The sequence below is a fragment of the Medicago sativa genome, chromosome 5, assembly GCF_051527215.1.
Source record: "Medicago sativa cultivar Bolivia chromosome 5, Bolivia_mono, whole genome shotgun sequence".
NCBI lineage: Eukaryota > Viridiplantae > Streptophyta > Magnoliopsida > Fabales > Fabaceae > Medicago > Medicago sativa.
In genome coordinates, this window is record NC_140753.1 from 69,165,411 (window position 1) to 69,181,502 (window position 16,092).

General features: G+C 34.0%; 1 protein-coding gene across 1 annotated transcript; it reads right to left on the bottom strand.

The window, feature by feature from the left end:
* Nucleotides 1-7,327: 7,327 nt before the first annotated feature.
* On the bottom strand, nt 7,328-13,901 carry LOC146924411 (lysM domain receptor-like kinase 3). The gene is made up of 13 exons (XM_085709453.1): nt 13,784-13,901; nt 10,622-13,561; nt 10,083-10,116; nt 9,973-9,977; nt 9,678-9,842; nt 9,395-9,561; nt 9,048-9,137; nt 8,783-8,876; nt 8,559-8,710; nt 8,392-8,486; nt 8,129-8,300; nt 7,890-7,991; nt 7,328-7,805 (listed from the first exon to the last, which is right to left on the bottom strand). Exons 2-13 carry the CDS (start codon nt 11,256-11,258, stop codon nt 7,644-7,646), a joined length of 1,875 nt encoding a protein of 624 aa, XP_085565579.1. The 5' UTR covers nt 11,259-13,561; nt 13,784-13,901; the 3' UTR covers nt 7,328-7,643.
* Between the last annotated feature and the right edge of the window lie 2,191 nt (nt 13,902-16,092).

Consider the following 16,092-nt stretch of genomic DNA (forward strand, 5'->3'; position numbering starts at 1 on the left):
AGTCGCAAACTGGAAAAAGCGGCTTAGGCAAAAAGGAGCGTCTCGATGGATTGAAAACCTGAAAGGGCGGTCCATGCAAAAGTTAGTGACATGTAAAAAAAAATGATAAAAAAAAAATGTGTTTATCCTGATAGGTTGACACCCGCAGGGCGACCTATGCAAAAGTTAAGGATTATGACAAAGTAACTGCATCTGGTCGGACATGACTCACTTGGGACATTCCAGTCGTCAAAAGACTTCCGACTTATGGCAAGGCATCTTCATCAAATCAAGTATGATTCATCTGAGGCATCTTAACTGTCAAAGGACTCCCGATATAAAGCATCTGCAGGTCAAAGACTCAGAACAGTGGAATTCAAAGTTGTTAGGGAGCACAATGGTTATTGTGTTCAACGTACCTTTTCCATATAATTACCATTTTCCAAACTTTCAAAATCTGTGGAGCCACGCCTTTGGCAGGTCACCACTCTTTTACATCTAATTTGAGCCTGTGCCCATTTATTTGAAATTCTCAGTTATTCTGTTTGCATAATTTTCTTCTATTTTTGATGTGAATACTTAAAGCAAAAATTTTAAACTTTTTTAATTGTCTTTTGAAAAGCATAAACAACAGGTACATCTTCTTTGAACTTATGAGTAGTAGAAACATACATCAACATTCGTCTCAAGAACAGTTAAACTCTGCAAAGTAAGCATGACCAAAAGCTGTGAGATGACCTCTGTCAAAAAAAGAAAAGAGAATAATACAAAAAAAAAGAGAAAAGCTCGCTAAGTTGAAAACCCGAGAGGGCGGCTTAGGCAAAAATGAGCGTCCCGGTGGATTGAAAACCCGAAAGGGCAGTCCAGGCAAAAATTAGGGGCATAAAAAAAAATATATATACTCCCGGTGGATTGAAAACCTGAAAGGGCGATCCAGGCAAAAGTTAGGGACTTTCAAAAAAAAAAAAAAAACAATACAAAAAATGAATAAAAAGACAGAAGTATCACAGTTCAAGTGGGCCAAATGGAAAGAATGCACTTTGTGCTGGCTTACGAGTGACGACTTTTGCTAGAATGGTTGATTGATGGGTTTTATCCAGAGAAATGGCGACTTTTGCCGGTGATTTGATGAATGGCGCCTCCTGCCTATGGTTTAATTGACGATGTCTCCCATCTGTGGCTTGATTGATGTATTTTATCCCTTAGAGATGGCGACTTTTGCCAAATTGTTGATTGATGAGCTGTTTCCCCAAGAGGATTGATTATGGGGCATTCTCCCTTCAGTGGTGTGGTTATGGGTTGTTCCCCCACCAGTGGTCTGAGTATGAGCTTTACCCTGACAGTGTTTAACTCATCTCCAGTAATGTTATCCCCAATGAAGATTGCCGAGTGTTTGTACTGCGGTGTCAGTCCATCTCTCATCTTACCTATCCTCTTTTGTTTCATCAAGTTCACCTGTCATATACAGTCATACATTCATACATTCATGTACTCATACATTCATTCATACATATATTCATGCATTTAAACATTCATGCACATATTGTATGCATACAAAATATCATTGCATTTACCACCTCGTGTCTTATTTCAACTGTATCTCATAAAAGCGTCTACCCCAGTGTGTCTGGTCCAGAGATGTCATTCACTGTAAGCCCGGTGGATTCCGGCGAACTCTTACCAAGCCCGGTGGATTCCAGCAAACTTATCAAAAGCCGAGTGGATTCTCGCAACCTCTTATCAAAAGCCGAGTGGATTCTCGCAAAACTCTTATGAAGCCCAGTGGATTCTGGCCAACTTTTATCAAAAGCCGAGTAGATTCTCGCAAACCTTTCATCAAAAGCCGAGTGGATTCTCGCAAACCTTTCATCAAAAGCCGAGTGGATTCTCGCAAAACTCTTATGAAGCCCAGTGGATTCTGGCCAACTTTCATCAAAAGCCGAGTAGATTCTCGCAAATGTCTACAAAAGCCGAGTGGATTCTCGCAAACGTTTATTTTGCTTCAAATGGTCAGTCCCAAACCACGGACAGCTTGTGTTTACCTGTCATTCCCTTAATATGTCGTCCCCAGCTTGTGTTCAAGAGGCATCACTAATCCAATACATAAAAAGGTCATCCTCAAGGTGTTTAATTCATAAATGTCACCAATCAATTTGTGTTCAAGTGGTAGATCCCATCCAATAATCACTTTATCAATACTAATCAATGTAGACAAGCTTTATCTTCTGTACTTTCGTCCTTACCACGGGCTGTCGGTAATGGACAGGCTTTACTTTCCGTCTTAAGCTTTATTTTCCATCTCAAGCTTTATTTGCCGGCTCAAGCTTTATTTTCCTTCTCAAGCTTTATCTTCCATCTGAGCTTTATCTTCAGTCCAAGCTTTATCTTCCGTCTGAGCTTTATGTTCCGTTCAAGCTTTATCTTCTGTATGTTCGTCTTTACCACAGAAGTCGGTAATAGACAAACTTTATCTCCCCAGTGATACTTATCAGTTTGTTCCCCAGTCAGTTTATTTTTGTCGTCTTTGCATTCATACTTGCATCGCATGCATTCATATCATTATATTCATCGCATTCTTAGCTTTTCAGCTGGCCAAAATTTGGTGTACTTAAGTATTTAAGTCTCTTCGACCCATCGATTTAAAAGTCTTCTTTCAAATCTTCGTGACGAAGAAACTTAAATAGGGGCATCTGTCATACCCCAAATTTTGACCACTTTTCTTTGTAATTTTAAGTTTTTATTCGTATTTTGAATATCGAGTAATTTAGTCGTCTCAGGCAGAATTTTGGCAGGTATCTCACTTGGTTACCGAAAGGGACAATTTTTTAGTTTTGATTGTTATTTTCTTATTATTTTATTTTACTTTTTTAAACTTTTTGTTTTTTTTCAAAATGTCACTTACGTGACAATTTTAATTGTTATTATTATTTCTTTTTGAGTTTTTAATTTTTAAGAGTCCAAGTTGGTCCATTTAGTCATTTTTATCCTCAAGGTTCTTGCTGCCCAAGTCAGGGGCATTTTGGTCCAGTGAAATTTCATTTGACCTAGTTGGTCACTATATAAGCTATCCAATGATTGATGAAAAGGGAGGCTGCACAGAATTTCTGACAAACACATTCTTTTGCGGCAGTATTGCTTTTGTGGATCGAATCCCTCTTTTTTTTCAAAAGCCTCAAGAACATTCATAGCAATTTCCCAGCAACATGTAAGAACGAACACGACAACAATATCATACTCTACAGCAAACACTCTTCACTTCCAATTCCAAATCCAAACGCAAATTCGACTATACATCTCATCATCACCTTCTCAAGAACAGCAACGTAGCCTCATCACACCATAACAATTCTGAAATCATGTTTACTTCAACATATCATCACTTCGGCCTAACCTAACAGCTGAATCCCGAATCCCAATTCAATCCAACACCAAATTCTCAAAACTAGCAACCCTTGTTCAATAATCGAACCAAGCAGTCAAACCATTCCAGATCTCATTTTGATATCAACACAGACCAAACTCAAATAGGGATGAAGCAAACAGAAACGAAACCGAATCAAAAGAAACAAGAAGGAATCGGAGCAGAGACGTGCGCATAAAGGAGGAACAAGAGCAGATTGGTGCCGGCCTCAAAGTAAAAGGAGAAGAAGAAGCAAAGCACGTGAATCCAGTGAGAAGAAAAAGCAGATTCGAATCGGAGTTGGAGCTGAACCGGAACAAGAAGCATGCTCAAATCGGAATCAAAGGAGTAAAAGAACAGAACCGAATCCAAATCGTGAAACAGAGATATCAACAGAATCGAAGGAAGGGTAAGGTTTCCTTTCATTTTTTTGTTTTGCGAATTTGTCTTCTCTTTGTAGATTTAGAACTGTCATGACTTGTTCTCGAAATTGTGAGTCCGGATTTGAATAGAGGAGAAGGAGTGGAGCCTTTTGATGTAAAAATCTTTTGAAAAAAGTAAAAAAAATTATTCCGGTGCGGCGGCGCTCCGGCCAACCACCGCACCGGAAGAGCTCCCGCCACCTTCTCTTATCTTCTTCTCCGTTTGACTGTGTTGTAGTGAGAGAGGGAGCAATTTTGAAACGCAAGGCCATGTGAGCATAACACACAGCAACCTCTCTTTTATACTCCTCCTTTTTTTAACCCATTTTTCTAATAACCCATGGATATGCTCCATAGCTAACCCATACCCAAGTGCTAAGAGCCCAATTGCAATTTCTGTTTGTTTTCTGGTCGCTGTTGCTAACCCCCCATTACTGCTCACTGCACCTCTCCATTTCTTTGAAAATTTTCCTTCGTACATGTTAATTTTAATTACTCTCGTGCATTCTGTTCAAATTAACTTTTCATATCATCTTTGCTCAATTATATAGTTTGCTTATTAATTTAATCACATGCATTTTAGGACAAACCTTTTTTCATGTCGTGTATTAATGTAGTTTGTTTTTAGGGCCTCATGCATCTTAGCTCAAACTTTATTTTTATCATGCATTGTTCTATGGTTTGATGATTAACTCGATTCTGATCGTATGCATAGGTTTCTAAACAAAAATCATTTCATGCATTTTAATTCAAAACGCTTTTATATCATGCGTCGTTTATCATGCATTTCTTTCATACACTTCAATTATATTTTCTTGCATTTTAACTCAAGAATCATTTTTCATATCATGCATTTTTATCCAATTCATTCAAATAACTAAATTCTTATCTCATGCATATTCTTATTTTTTTTAATTCATGAAAGCTTTTGAAAGAATTTACATCATGCATTTTGGGTGTGTTCAAATCATTTTATCAACTCATGCATTTTAAACCTATTTTGTGACTTTGCTCCAAGCATTTTAAATACTTTAATCTCCATCACTTTTATTTTGCTTTAATGTTTTAAAAGGCTTTATTTCATGCATTTTAAATGTTTTAAATCCACAATATCTTTTGTTAATCTTGCTTTAATATTTCAATTTCTAATTCATGCATTTCCTTAATATTTCGACATCATGCTTTCTTTTGATAATCTATGCAATGCTTTAAGTTTCTTATCATCTCATTATGATTGCTTTATTTTAGTATAATCTCATGCATCTTTATCATTCTTGCAATTTGCTTATTTTTCAATATCTTAGTGTGTATGTTAGGCATTGATGTAATTTTCTTTTTTTGAGCTTTTTATTTCTTGCTTTAGAATGACCCTAGGATGGTATGTAATAGCTTAGTAATAGCACACACCGACACAAGCACCGACACTATCACTTTATTTATCGCTTTACGTTTGCTTTATTTTTTCGCATTGTTACGCTAGCTTTACCGTTAGTTTAGTAAAACCTTTTTATTCCAAAAATCAAATAAGCAAAAGTCAAATCATTTTCTTAATAAACCTTGGATCCAAATCCAAGTGGTTTTCCCTTTATTTTCTTAATCAAATTCCTAAATGAACTTTAATTAAACTTAGACTAAATTTCTCAAATAAAATGAAACAACCTCTCACTTCTATTTTATTCTTCTATACCTTGAGGTCTCGCAACCCTTCTCAAAACCATTTTCAAAATCAAATTAAAATCAACTTAACCCACAAAAATCCTTTTTGAGAGTGAACTACGACGGTTTTGATCCCTTTAAGGGTACGTAGGCAGAGGCTTTAATCCTTTCAAATCGATCAAATAAAAATAACCAAAACTCCAACTTCTTCTCCCTCCATTCTTTCACTTCAACTTTAAGCAATAAATTTTCAAATAAAAATAAAGTTAGAAAGAGGTTCTCACGGAGTACCGTGAACGATGCGGGTGCCTAACACCTTCCCGAATCGTAACCGACCCCCGGATCCAAAAAGGGTTTTTCAATCTCATTTTTCCCTTCCCAAGAATAAAATCGAGCAAGTCCGGTAGATTGAAGGTTCAATTCCAATCAATGGATTGACACCCAAAAATCTTGGTCTACATATAGCAATTAAAGTCATATATAAAATATTCACACATCTACTAAAATATTAGAATAAAAATGGGGCGTTACAAAAAACACCAAAAACAACCACAACCGAACCTCTGGTTGTCAAAACCAACACTCCCTCCATTCATCCTGCTCTTACTGTCATTAATATCACCAATTTCATCAAAATAACCCTTGATATTGAAAAGAGTCAGTACAATACTTGGTCTGAGTTGTTCAAAATTCATGCTCAAGCCTATGAGGTCCTTGACCACATCCTTCCCCCTTCCATGACCGATGACCTTTCTTCCTCCGCATCTCTCAAAGAATCTGACCCAGCCCTATCGAAACGTCTTGATGCTATTGTTTTGCAATGGATCTATGGAACCATCTCTACTGACCTTCTCCATACCATAATTGAACGTAACTCTACCGCAAAACTAGCATGTGACCGTCTTTTTGACATTTTCTTTGATAACAAAAACTCTCGTGCCCTCTATCTTGAACAAGAATTTTACAGGGTAACCATGGAACAATTCCCAGACACTTCCTCTTGTTGCCAACACATCAAATCCCTCTCTGACCAATTATCTAATGTTGGTGCACCTGTTTCAAACGAATGCATGGTGCTTCAACTTGTTTCCGGCCTCTCTGATGCTTATGCTACTGTTGGCTCTCAACTTCGTCAATCTGATACCCTACCTCCTTTTTACAAGGCTCGTTCTATGGTTGTCCTAAAAGAGACGACACTGGCTAAACACACACAACATGTGACCCGTAACTCTTCTTTCATGGCTTCTTAGGAAAACAATAATCCTGTCACTCCAGCTGCTCCTCACATGCGCGCCAACCGCCCTAACAGCAACAACAACAACTCAGGTGGTCGCGCAGCCGTGGCCTTTCCGGTAACAACAACCGTGGTGGAAGGTACCGAGATCGAGGTGGTGGTCGAGGTGGCCGATCACACCATCAGCAACTCGGGACGTGTAATCAACCCTCACAACAGCCATGGGCATCCATTCTCTCACTGGATATTATCGTTAAGATTTTCTTCATTTCACATACATAAAAAGAAATAAACTCAAAAAATATATAATACATCAGGTAAATATATATATATATAAAAAAAAATACAAAATTATAAATTTTTTCAAATACCCCTTTCACACTAGAGATGACAAAAATTTCTTTCAAATTGTTAAATGTTTGATAATTTGTCCCCGTCCATCTGTTTCATTCGTTAGTCAACTTGACTTGTTCATTAACTTTTACGTGACGCTACTACGTGGTCTGAGTTGTAATGTCACATTATAGGGTGTATTTTTTTTTCCATTCAAATTTTTATTTTGATTTTTTGGAAAGAAGTTATGAATTATTTTTAACGATAAAATTATGAATAAATTATCCCTTTAAAATTTTATAATTATGAACAAAATGCGCCATGAAATTGATAATAATCAAAAAAAATTACAAACAATTTTTCTTGTGCTAAGAACACAACATTCTTTCTTATGAAGTTTACTTGATTTTACCATTTACTAGGAACACATTCCATCTCTTAGATTCCTAACTTAGGAAGTCAGATACATGGTTAATCGAGTTGGTATTTAACGAACCATTATATACACATAGCATCAAAGCAAAGCTACCACTACTAGTAATAATGCAACACATAGAAATGACTTCCTCTCTCAAGAAGATTTCAAAACATCAAGAAGATTTCAAATTGGAATTTCATTTCAATTTAAGTCATGCTCCATAGCAAGACTCAATGCTGCACTGCCTGTACTGCTTCCATTATCAATAGAAGAATTGAGTTTCATAAGAGAAACCACAACATCTCTCATTGTTGGGCGTTGTTTCGGATCTCGGTTTATGCAAGTCTTGGCAAGCTTTGCCATCTGCCAGTGGAAAAACAGGTAAAGCCTGTCAGATACTGAAATCAGAAACACAAAAATGACTATGATTCATAAATAAATAAATACCTTGCTAATGGAATCAATTGAATAGTTATCTCCTAGCCTTGGATCCACTAGCTTTCTTAGACCTTCTATAGGATCTCCCGTTTGATCCATAACTTCATCAAACTGCCATACGCAACAGTTTTTAAGTAAAAACACACATAATATATGAACATATATTTAGGTACTCATTGGTTATGTATAACTATAAATAAGGTTATCAATGTAGGATAAAAAATGGTGGGATATTAACTATCAATTACCAAAGCTACAAGGCTCTTGTACTCATCAATAGATTCATTGGTCTTAATCTCATGGCTCTCGAACTCGTTTTTATCGATCTTGATTACTGCTGCTTTAGCAGAAATTAGTTCATAAAGAACAACTCCAAAAGCATACACATCTATCTTGCGAGAAATACGTCCGTATGCATTTCTACACAAAGGTGAATGGTAGAATTTAACTAAGGAAGTGGACTAGAGCCTAAGATATCTATCAACCAAAAGAGAAGCATAATTCATCATACTCAGGTGGCATGTAACCAAATGTGCCTGCCACATGATCAGTGTTATCTGCTGAACTTGCAGCATCAGTAAGCTTGGTTAATCCAAAATCTGCAACCTGTAATGGGAATAAAATATGATCTCACTCTCACACAGTTAACACAACAAAGAAAGAGGATTAGTACTATACCTTGCCAGTGAAGTTTTCATTTAACAGAATATTATCTGATTTTATGTCGCGATGGATATATACAGGAACAGAATGATCATGAATATACTCAAGTCCTCTCGCAACATCCAGGGCAATTTTCATCCTTGTAGACAAAGTCATTGGTTCTTTCTCTGCAAATGGTAATCAAATCAATGAAACATCATTGAGAACATATATTCAAAATGTGCTTATAATAATATCACCCGAATTATGTAGATGTTGGCTTAAGTTTCCATTGTCCATGTATTCATACACAAGGAATAGAAATCCCTCAACACAATATCCAATCAAGTGTACCTGTATGGACATAACAATAGATAGGTATAGGTTACAAAATTACTGTTACATTAAAGAATATAATATAAATTACTGTTGGCTTAAGTTAATAAAGCAACAATTACTTTTATAAATAAGAAGGTAAAACAAAACATGTGTTAATATAAATGACTAAAAAGCAACAAAATTTACCAGGTTCCAGTGATGAACACTTGTTAAGACTTTCAGTTCAGAAAGAAATTCTCTTGTTGCTTGCATCTTCATCTTCTTGATTGCAATTTTCTGTGTAATTAAAGACATCTTACTTAACAGAAGAACATAAAATTTGAAATAGGCACATAGAATTTGTTGTTACCAACAAGAAAAAAAATATTCACTATACTATGCTTGTTAGAATGAGTTTAAAACAAATTTAATGAATTCTGGTACAATACCCATTTTAGAACCACCTCTGAGGGAATATGAACTCCGCCCCTTGAGGCACGCCGGACTCTTACCACTGATTGCAAAGTAAAACTAACAATGCTATGATTACAAACCTGGCCTCTCAGCTCTCCATAGTAGACCTCACCAAAACCACCTTGACCAATTTTTTTAGCCAAACTGAAGTTATCTGTAGCATTGGCCAGTTCTTCGTACGAAAACTCTGGTGATTTGTCCAACCAAATATATCTGGATCCAGTATCACCATTGGTATCTTTATCAACTGTGAGAGTTATAAAATAAATAAGAAGAAGACTAGTTTCAAGTAGAACTCATGAATAGCGGAGCACTTCATTCACCGTATTTGGGAGGAGTATGAAAATTGTACATATACTATACCATCTTTAGTTGAAGGTGTCACAGAATCTTCTGGTGGAGATTTAGATTCTTCTCCATTCTTCTTTTGAAAGTATCGAACATATATACAGATTAATAATAACAGAACCATGCATAATCCTCCAATAGATATTCCAGCTGTACCTAAACTTCTTGCTAAATGACCTGCTTATATATATAGAAATTAAAGCTTAGAGAGGCACTTAGCTTTCTCTGAATTCTCATATGATTAATGTGAACATGCAAAAATAAATAGTCATCAATATAGCCAACTCTCTGATAAGTTTGAAAGTGAAACCTTTTCTGCAAAGAGGGAAAAGGAAATAGATATAATGATAAAACCAAACATAAATCAATTTTCATTGTTGTGAATAGTAAGTATATGAAGGGTAAAATAATAAAACTTACCTAGGGGGTAAGGGAACATAAACTCCATTTTCATCTGCAAAATTTAAAGCAAGAAGAAAAAAAGAACGAATAGTCATCATACATAAAATACAAAAAAATCAATCAATCAATATATAAACAAATATCATTTAATGCATTTTTCATTAACATAGAGGAACAAACAATTAAAAAGTTCGACATAATATTATCATTTATTGATTACTCATCCATGAAAACCAACTATACCATAATCAACCTTTACTACATCTAAATTTACTTATTTTATAAGGTCTATAATATTAATAATCAACTTTTATCAAAATCAATCTATCTCAAATTAAAAAAAAAAAAAAAAACTTTTATCAAAATCAACTAAGTGAACGGACTCAACTCAAGTGGTCTATAATATTAACCAATTGTTTGAGAGAATTTAAATTCGAATCTTTGCTGAAACAATTCATGGCCAGAGTTATCAAGTTATTATATTGGGCCAACTCAACCTAATTCAACTGAATTTTAAGGCAAGGAGTATCACTTTTTTTAGAAAAATAAAATCAAACCTTTCCCTGGAATAAAAACAAGACCACTTCCTTGGCTGAAATTCACACCAGGGTTGTACCTCTGCAACAAACCAGCCTCAAGCTTGGTATCCTTTGCAATAGACTTCAAAGTGTCCTCAGAAGTAAGAGGGTATGTGATGAACAAACCATAATCCTTAGAAACCTCTCTGTTCCCACAAGAACAATTAACAGTAACATTAACCGTCGCAGATTCAGGAAGATCGGCTCCAGAATAAATGTTGACTCTCTCCATCCACTCCTTGGTAGTCAAACTGCTGTAAGTCAGCTTAGCAATGGAAGGATAGGTATCACTGTGGTGAAGCTTGTAGATAAAAGTGTGACCAAGAAACTCATCATTGATGCAATCACAAGGGAAGGGAACATTCACTCTTGTATGGGATTGGACAACATCTTTGTTTTTTATTGTGCCTGTGTTGTAGCTGACAATATCTTCTTCTTTTGAAACAACACTGGATTGCATGATGCTTGAAATATAAGTGATGTTTGTAGCTTCCCATATATAATAGGAAGCTAAAGCTAAGTCACAAGTTTCACTACATTTTGATTCTGCAGTGATGGATTGTGAGACAATTAACATGAATAAAAGTGATAATCTGAATTTTAATGGTTGTTCCATTGTGTAGAGAGTAGAAAAATATGTACACAAATGGTGTTAGGAATTATACATGCTATATGGAAAATGAAAATATGATTTTGAGAAAGACATATAAATCTTTTACCATTAAAATTAAAATTCATACAAATCAATCAACTATTACTTATTTTGTTTAAGCCAAATGTAAGGACCTGTAAATGTGCCATGATAATATCTTGAGATTTTGAACAAGATAAATAAATAACCCGTAGGAGGATTTGACAGAGTCTTAGTTTTTGTTGTAATTGATATATAATATATGTTGAGGTTTTTTAAAGATATTTGGATTTCATAATTTGAAAATTTTTATTATATGTCATGTTGGAATATAGTAGGTAGCTAGAGCTAAGTCACGACTACTACTAAACTTTGATTCTGCACTAGATACATATGTTTTAATTTAAACATATCAGATATCATGATCAATTACTATATATGTGTGTGATATGTTTTAATTTATGTAGATAAATCCAAATATGTAAGTACGAAAAGTTTATTGTTTAATTCCTGTGGACGGCGGTTGTGTGAGGACATATTCGTCACCTTGGAAAGGGTTTGCCGTTGACTTTGACTCAGAGTAAAATAAAGAGGGGAATATGTGGTAATTGAAAAATTTAATATTTATAAAAAGGTGATATTCTCTATAATTTATCAAGTATACGAGGTCACACAAAAAATATTTGTATTTGCAAGCAATAATCGGCCTCTATAGCAGCATACTAGGAGTATAATCCTAGTATGTGCACTTTTGATTTAAAAAAAGATTGGTATGTGCCACTAGACTGAAATGTTGTAGAAACTTAACACTATATGGTTAAGTTTTTGAAATGAAAATAGTCATCTTTTTATAGAAATTTTTTTAGGTGACATGGACTTTGGCACCAAAGGTTAGACACTAACCGATCACCAATTAAAAAGGTTTTCACGCTGAAACAGGAATAACTCGAGGCAACTTTATTGACAAATGAAAATAGTCTCCAAAGATTATTGGAAATTGATGGCTAATACAATATTTATATTGGCTAATATAACATGATGTTGCTAAGGATCCAATATTGAATCGGATAAGGGTAACATAATATGTCTTGTGTTCAATATATAGATATCATGGTAAAAAGATAATAATGCACACGATATTTATCATGAAAATGTTTCGTCACATCACTTGACATTCTTGTCACTTGGGTAGCAGTGATATATTCGTTCAATGTTTATAATATTAAATACAAGATTTAATATTATTGTCAATGTGAAAAGAACCTATATGATCACACACAAAATGACAGTTAAATGAGAAAAATAAGTAAGACTTATTATTTGGGGGTACGTTTAGTAAGTGAAGCCAATCAGTTTACAAATCAATGAATGGGTTATTGGGCTTGGACAAATTCAATAACTCTTAGACTATTACTTTTCACACCCTATTAACGCTCCCTATTTTTTTACACCATAAATGGATATATTTTTATGGTATTTAGTTCATGGCAGAAAAATTATTGTCAGTCAAAGTTGTATTGTAATTTTTGTCCTCATTATTACATAATTTTTCTAACTACTATAATAAAATATAATTTTTCAATCATAATAAGAAATCATAACAATATTATTTTAAATTCACTGGTGGAAGGATATGTAAAGTGTAATGTAGATGCGGCATTATTTGGTGATTAACAATGCTTTGGAATCGGAATGTGCATTCGGAATGCTCAAGGTCAGTTTATAAAAGCATAAACTAAGTGGTGGATGACATCATGGATAAATCTAACAACCAATAAGATTTTGAAAATATTATGTCTAAGTGTAGGTCACTATTATAACAATTCCCAAACTTTAAGATAAGTTTTATCATGAGACAAACAAATTATGTCGTCCACACTTTAACAAGGGTGTCAAAATTGTATGTTCCATGTCTTTGATTTGATTTCATCTTGTATTACCCTTATTATATTGAATGAAATAAGATAAGTTACCATTTGTAAAAAAAAAAAAAATATTATTTTAAATTGAAATTACATTATTGATTTTTCAATTTAATTTTGTAGATCTACTTGTACAAACACATTGAGAATGTAAAAGTACCATACATAGATCTCTCTAGCTAAGGGCAACAACATGCAAATATGTTCGGTCGACACTCATGACAGTAACCACCTTTGGAGCCTCTTCCTCATCATGCCCCAGCCCTGGACAAACAGGATCATAATAATAGCAAGTTCGGCCGGTGCATGCATCGTCCAATATTGCGTCCACTAGTTTTTGTGGGGGAAGTGCCAAGTCTTCCTCACCTGTTACAATCAATTTAATAGAATTAGAAATATTACCCAATATTCAAAAGAATTTTTTGACATGTTTGAAAGATATACACATTTGTATAAAAACATGTTCCAGCTTAAACATCAACTATAAACATTATCTCTAATTTTATAAAACAAAGACATGTTACTAATAGCTAAGCAAGTATTTTCATTGAAATATAACAAAATTGAGCTATAAAATTAGTTTATTACCGGTAACCATGACTAAAGCAAATGCACATAATTGCATAGGCAACAAAGAGAAAATTGAAGCGGATTGTCATTCTTCTTTGTAATGTTGACATAAACCACGCTTACAAGGCTATTTAAAGACATGATATGAAAATGGATAAGGACATGATACGTGGACATGATAACATTTATTATGTCATGCGTTTGACACGTAGATGATAAGAATAATTTATACAAAAAAATAGATTGAAATCGATAATAAAAATGGGAAGTTTAGGAAAAAGATAGAGAATAGCATACATATGGGCATGAGCAAGAGAAAGAAGAAGATGAGAGGAAGATATCGATGAGGTAGAGAGGATAAGAGTGTGGACAAAATTAGGATTCATTCTATCAAGTTTGATAGGTTAATTTTAACCCAACTTAAACTTAAGATAAAAATTACAAAGGAGTGATAGAATATGATAAGTAAAAGGAATATTTTTTCCTATTTTCCTGGTGCATCAAACAAAATATTGGAATAAGATGTCATATATTGGAATAAGACATCCAGTGGCGAACCAGAAAAAAATAGTTTAGGTGCGTCATTAAAACTAGGGGTGTTCAAAACCGAACCAATCCAATAGAAAAACCGTAAATCGAACCAATCCAAACCGAAACCGCAAAAAACCGTATTTAGTTTGGATGTATTCGGATCACTTTTTTCCTCAACCACATGATTTGGTTTGGTTTGCGGTTTTCATTTTACAAACCAAACCAAACCAAACCAAGCTGCAACATAAGAAAAATACTAATTAAATCTATGTCACTTAGATCAATACTCATAAAAACTCAATGAAAACTTCTATAAAATGACATATTTTTTCTCTTGTTAAGTTTCTTCTTTGCTTTTTATTTCAAAAATGTATTTATGTGCTACTTGAACTTTTAGAGAATGATAAAATCTTAGTCTTTTACATTTCCTACATAATAGAAGTACTTTTTGTCCACATTTTTAATTTGGTTTATGTTGTTTGGTGAAAATGAAATTGTAATATGGAATGAAATTAAAAACATTGTCAAAAACATTGTTGGAAATTATATGTTATGTTTTACCTTTTTAACTCGATTTTAATGTTGGAAACAAAAAATTGGTTTGTCTAAAAAACCACACCAACCGATCCAACCTAAACCGCATTGGTTTGGTTTGGTTCGAATTTTATTTCAAAAGTCAACCAAACCAAACCAAACCAAACCGCATGCTTTATTATCTCGCGGTTCAGATGACTTTTAACCTCAAAACCGAACCAAACCGCACCGCGAACACCCCTAATTAAAACAACTATAATATATAAACATGAAATTTAAGTTGTAATACGCATTAAGCATAAAGTTGAAGTGGCAGAGCTTGACTAGAAGTCCAGGAGGGTACTTTGAAAAAACGAATCACATATTTTACCATTGCTATAAATTAAGATTTTTTTTAAAGTACAACTATTAATTGATGGAATTTTTTAGTTGACACGACAATATAAATTAAAATGTCTGTAAACCTCCACTAACCAACCAAAGACAAAATTTTGCACACCACTTTATGGTGTTTGAAACTGTTGAAAATTTAATCTTCCATAAAATTGTTTAAAACTTTACAAAATAAATCTATATATTTTAATTTTTTAATTGTTAGCCGTCGCCCACTACAACCCATGAGGGACTCAAGAGAGGCAACATCCATGCAACTATCAACTTTGTCGTACTTTCAGGGAAATCATTTAAGGTTTTAAGTGATATTAGTTATTACTCCTCCGTCCTTTAATGTAATCTCCCTTTACTTTTTTCACATTTCTTAAGAAAAGTTGTCAGTGTAATTAATATGTCTGTTTTGTGTGTTAATATTACCAAATTGTCCTTTGTTTGTATATGTATTGAATTTGACTTTTCAAATTTCAAGATAAGTTAGTAGTATTAATTAGGGGTATGTTTAGGAAAAAATAATAAATGCTTCTAGTAATTTGAAAAGAGGTTTAAATTTAGGGACAAAAATAAAGTCAAGTGTTTAGATATAGGGACGGAGGGAGTATTTTTTTTACACAACTTGCATGTCTACATTAGAAATATACTTGTTTTTCGAGTAACCATTCCAAATGGACTTGAAGAACAGACTAAGTGATCATAATTCAAGAATAATTAATCAAATGAATAAGTAATAACTAAACTCGTAAGGTCTTCATTTTATACGGATGAAACATATATTTAACTCTAAATTTTATTGTAAAAATAGAGATGAAAATTAATTTTGACTATAATTGTTTTTAGGGAGGGCTGATCAGAGTCATCATGAAGAAATTTAT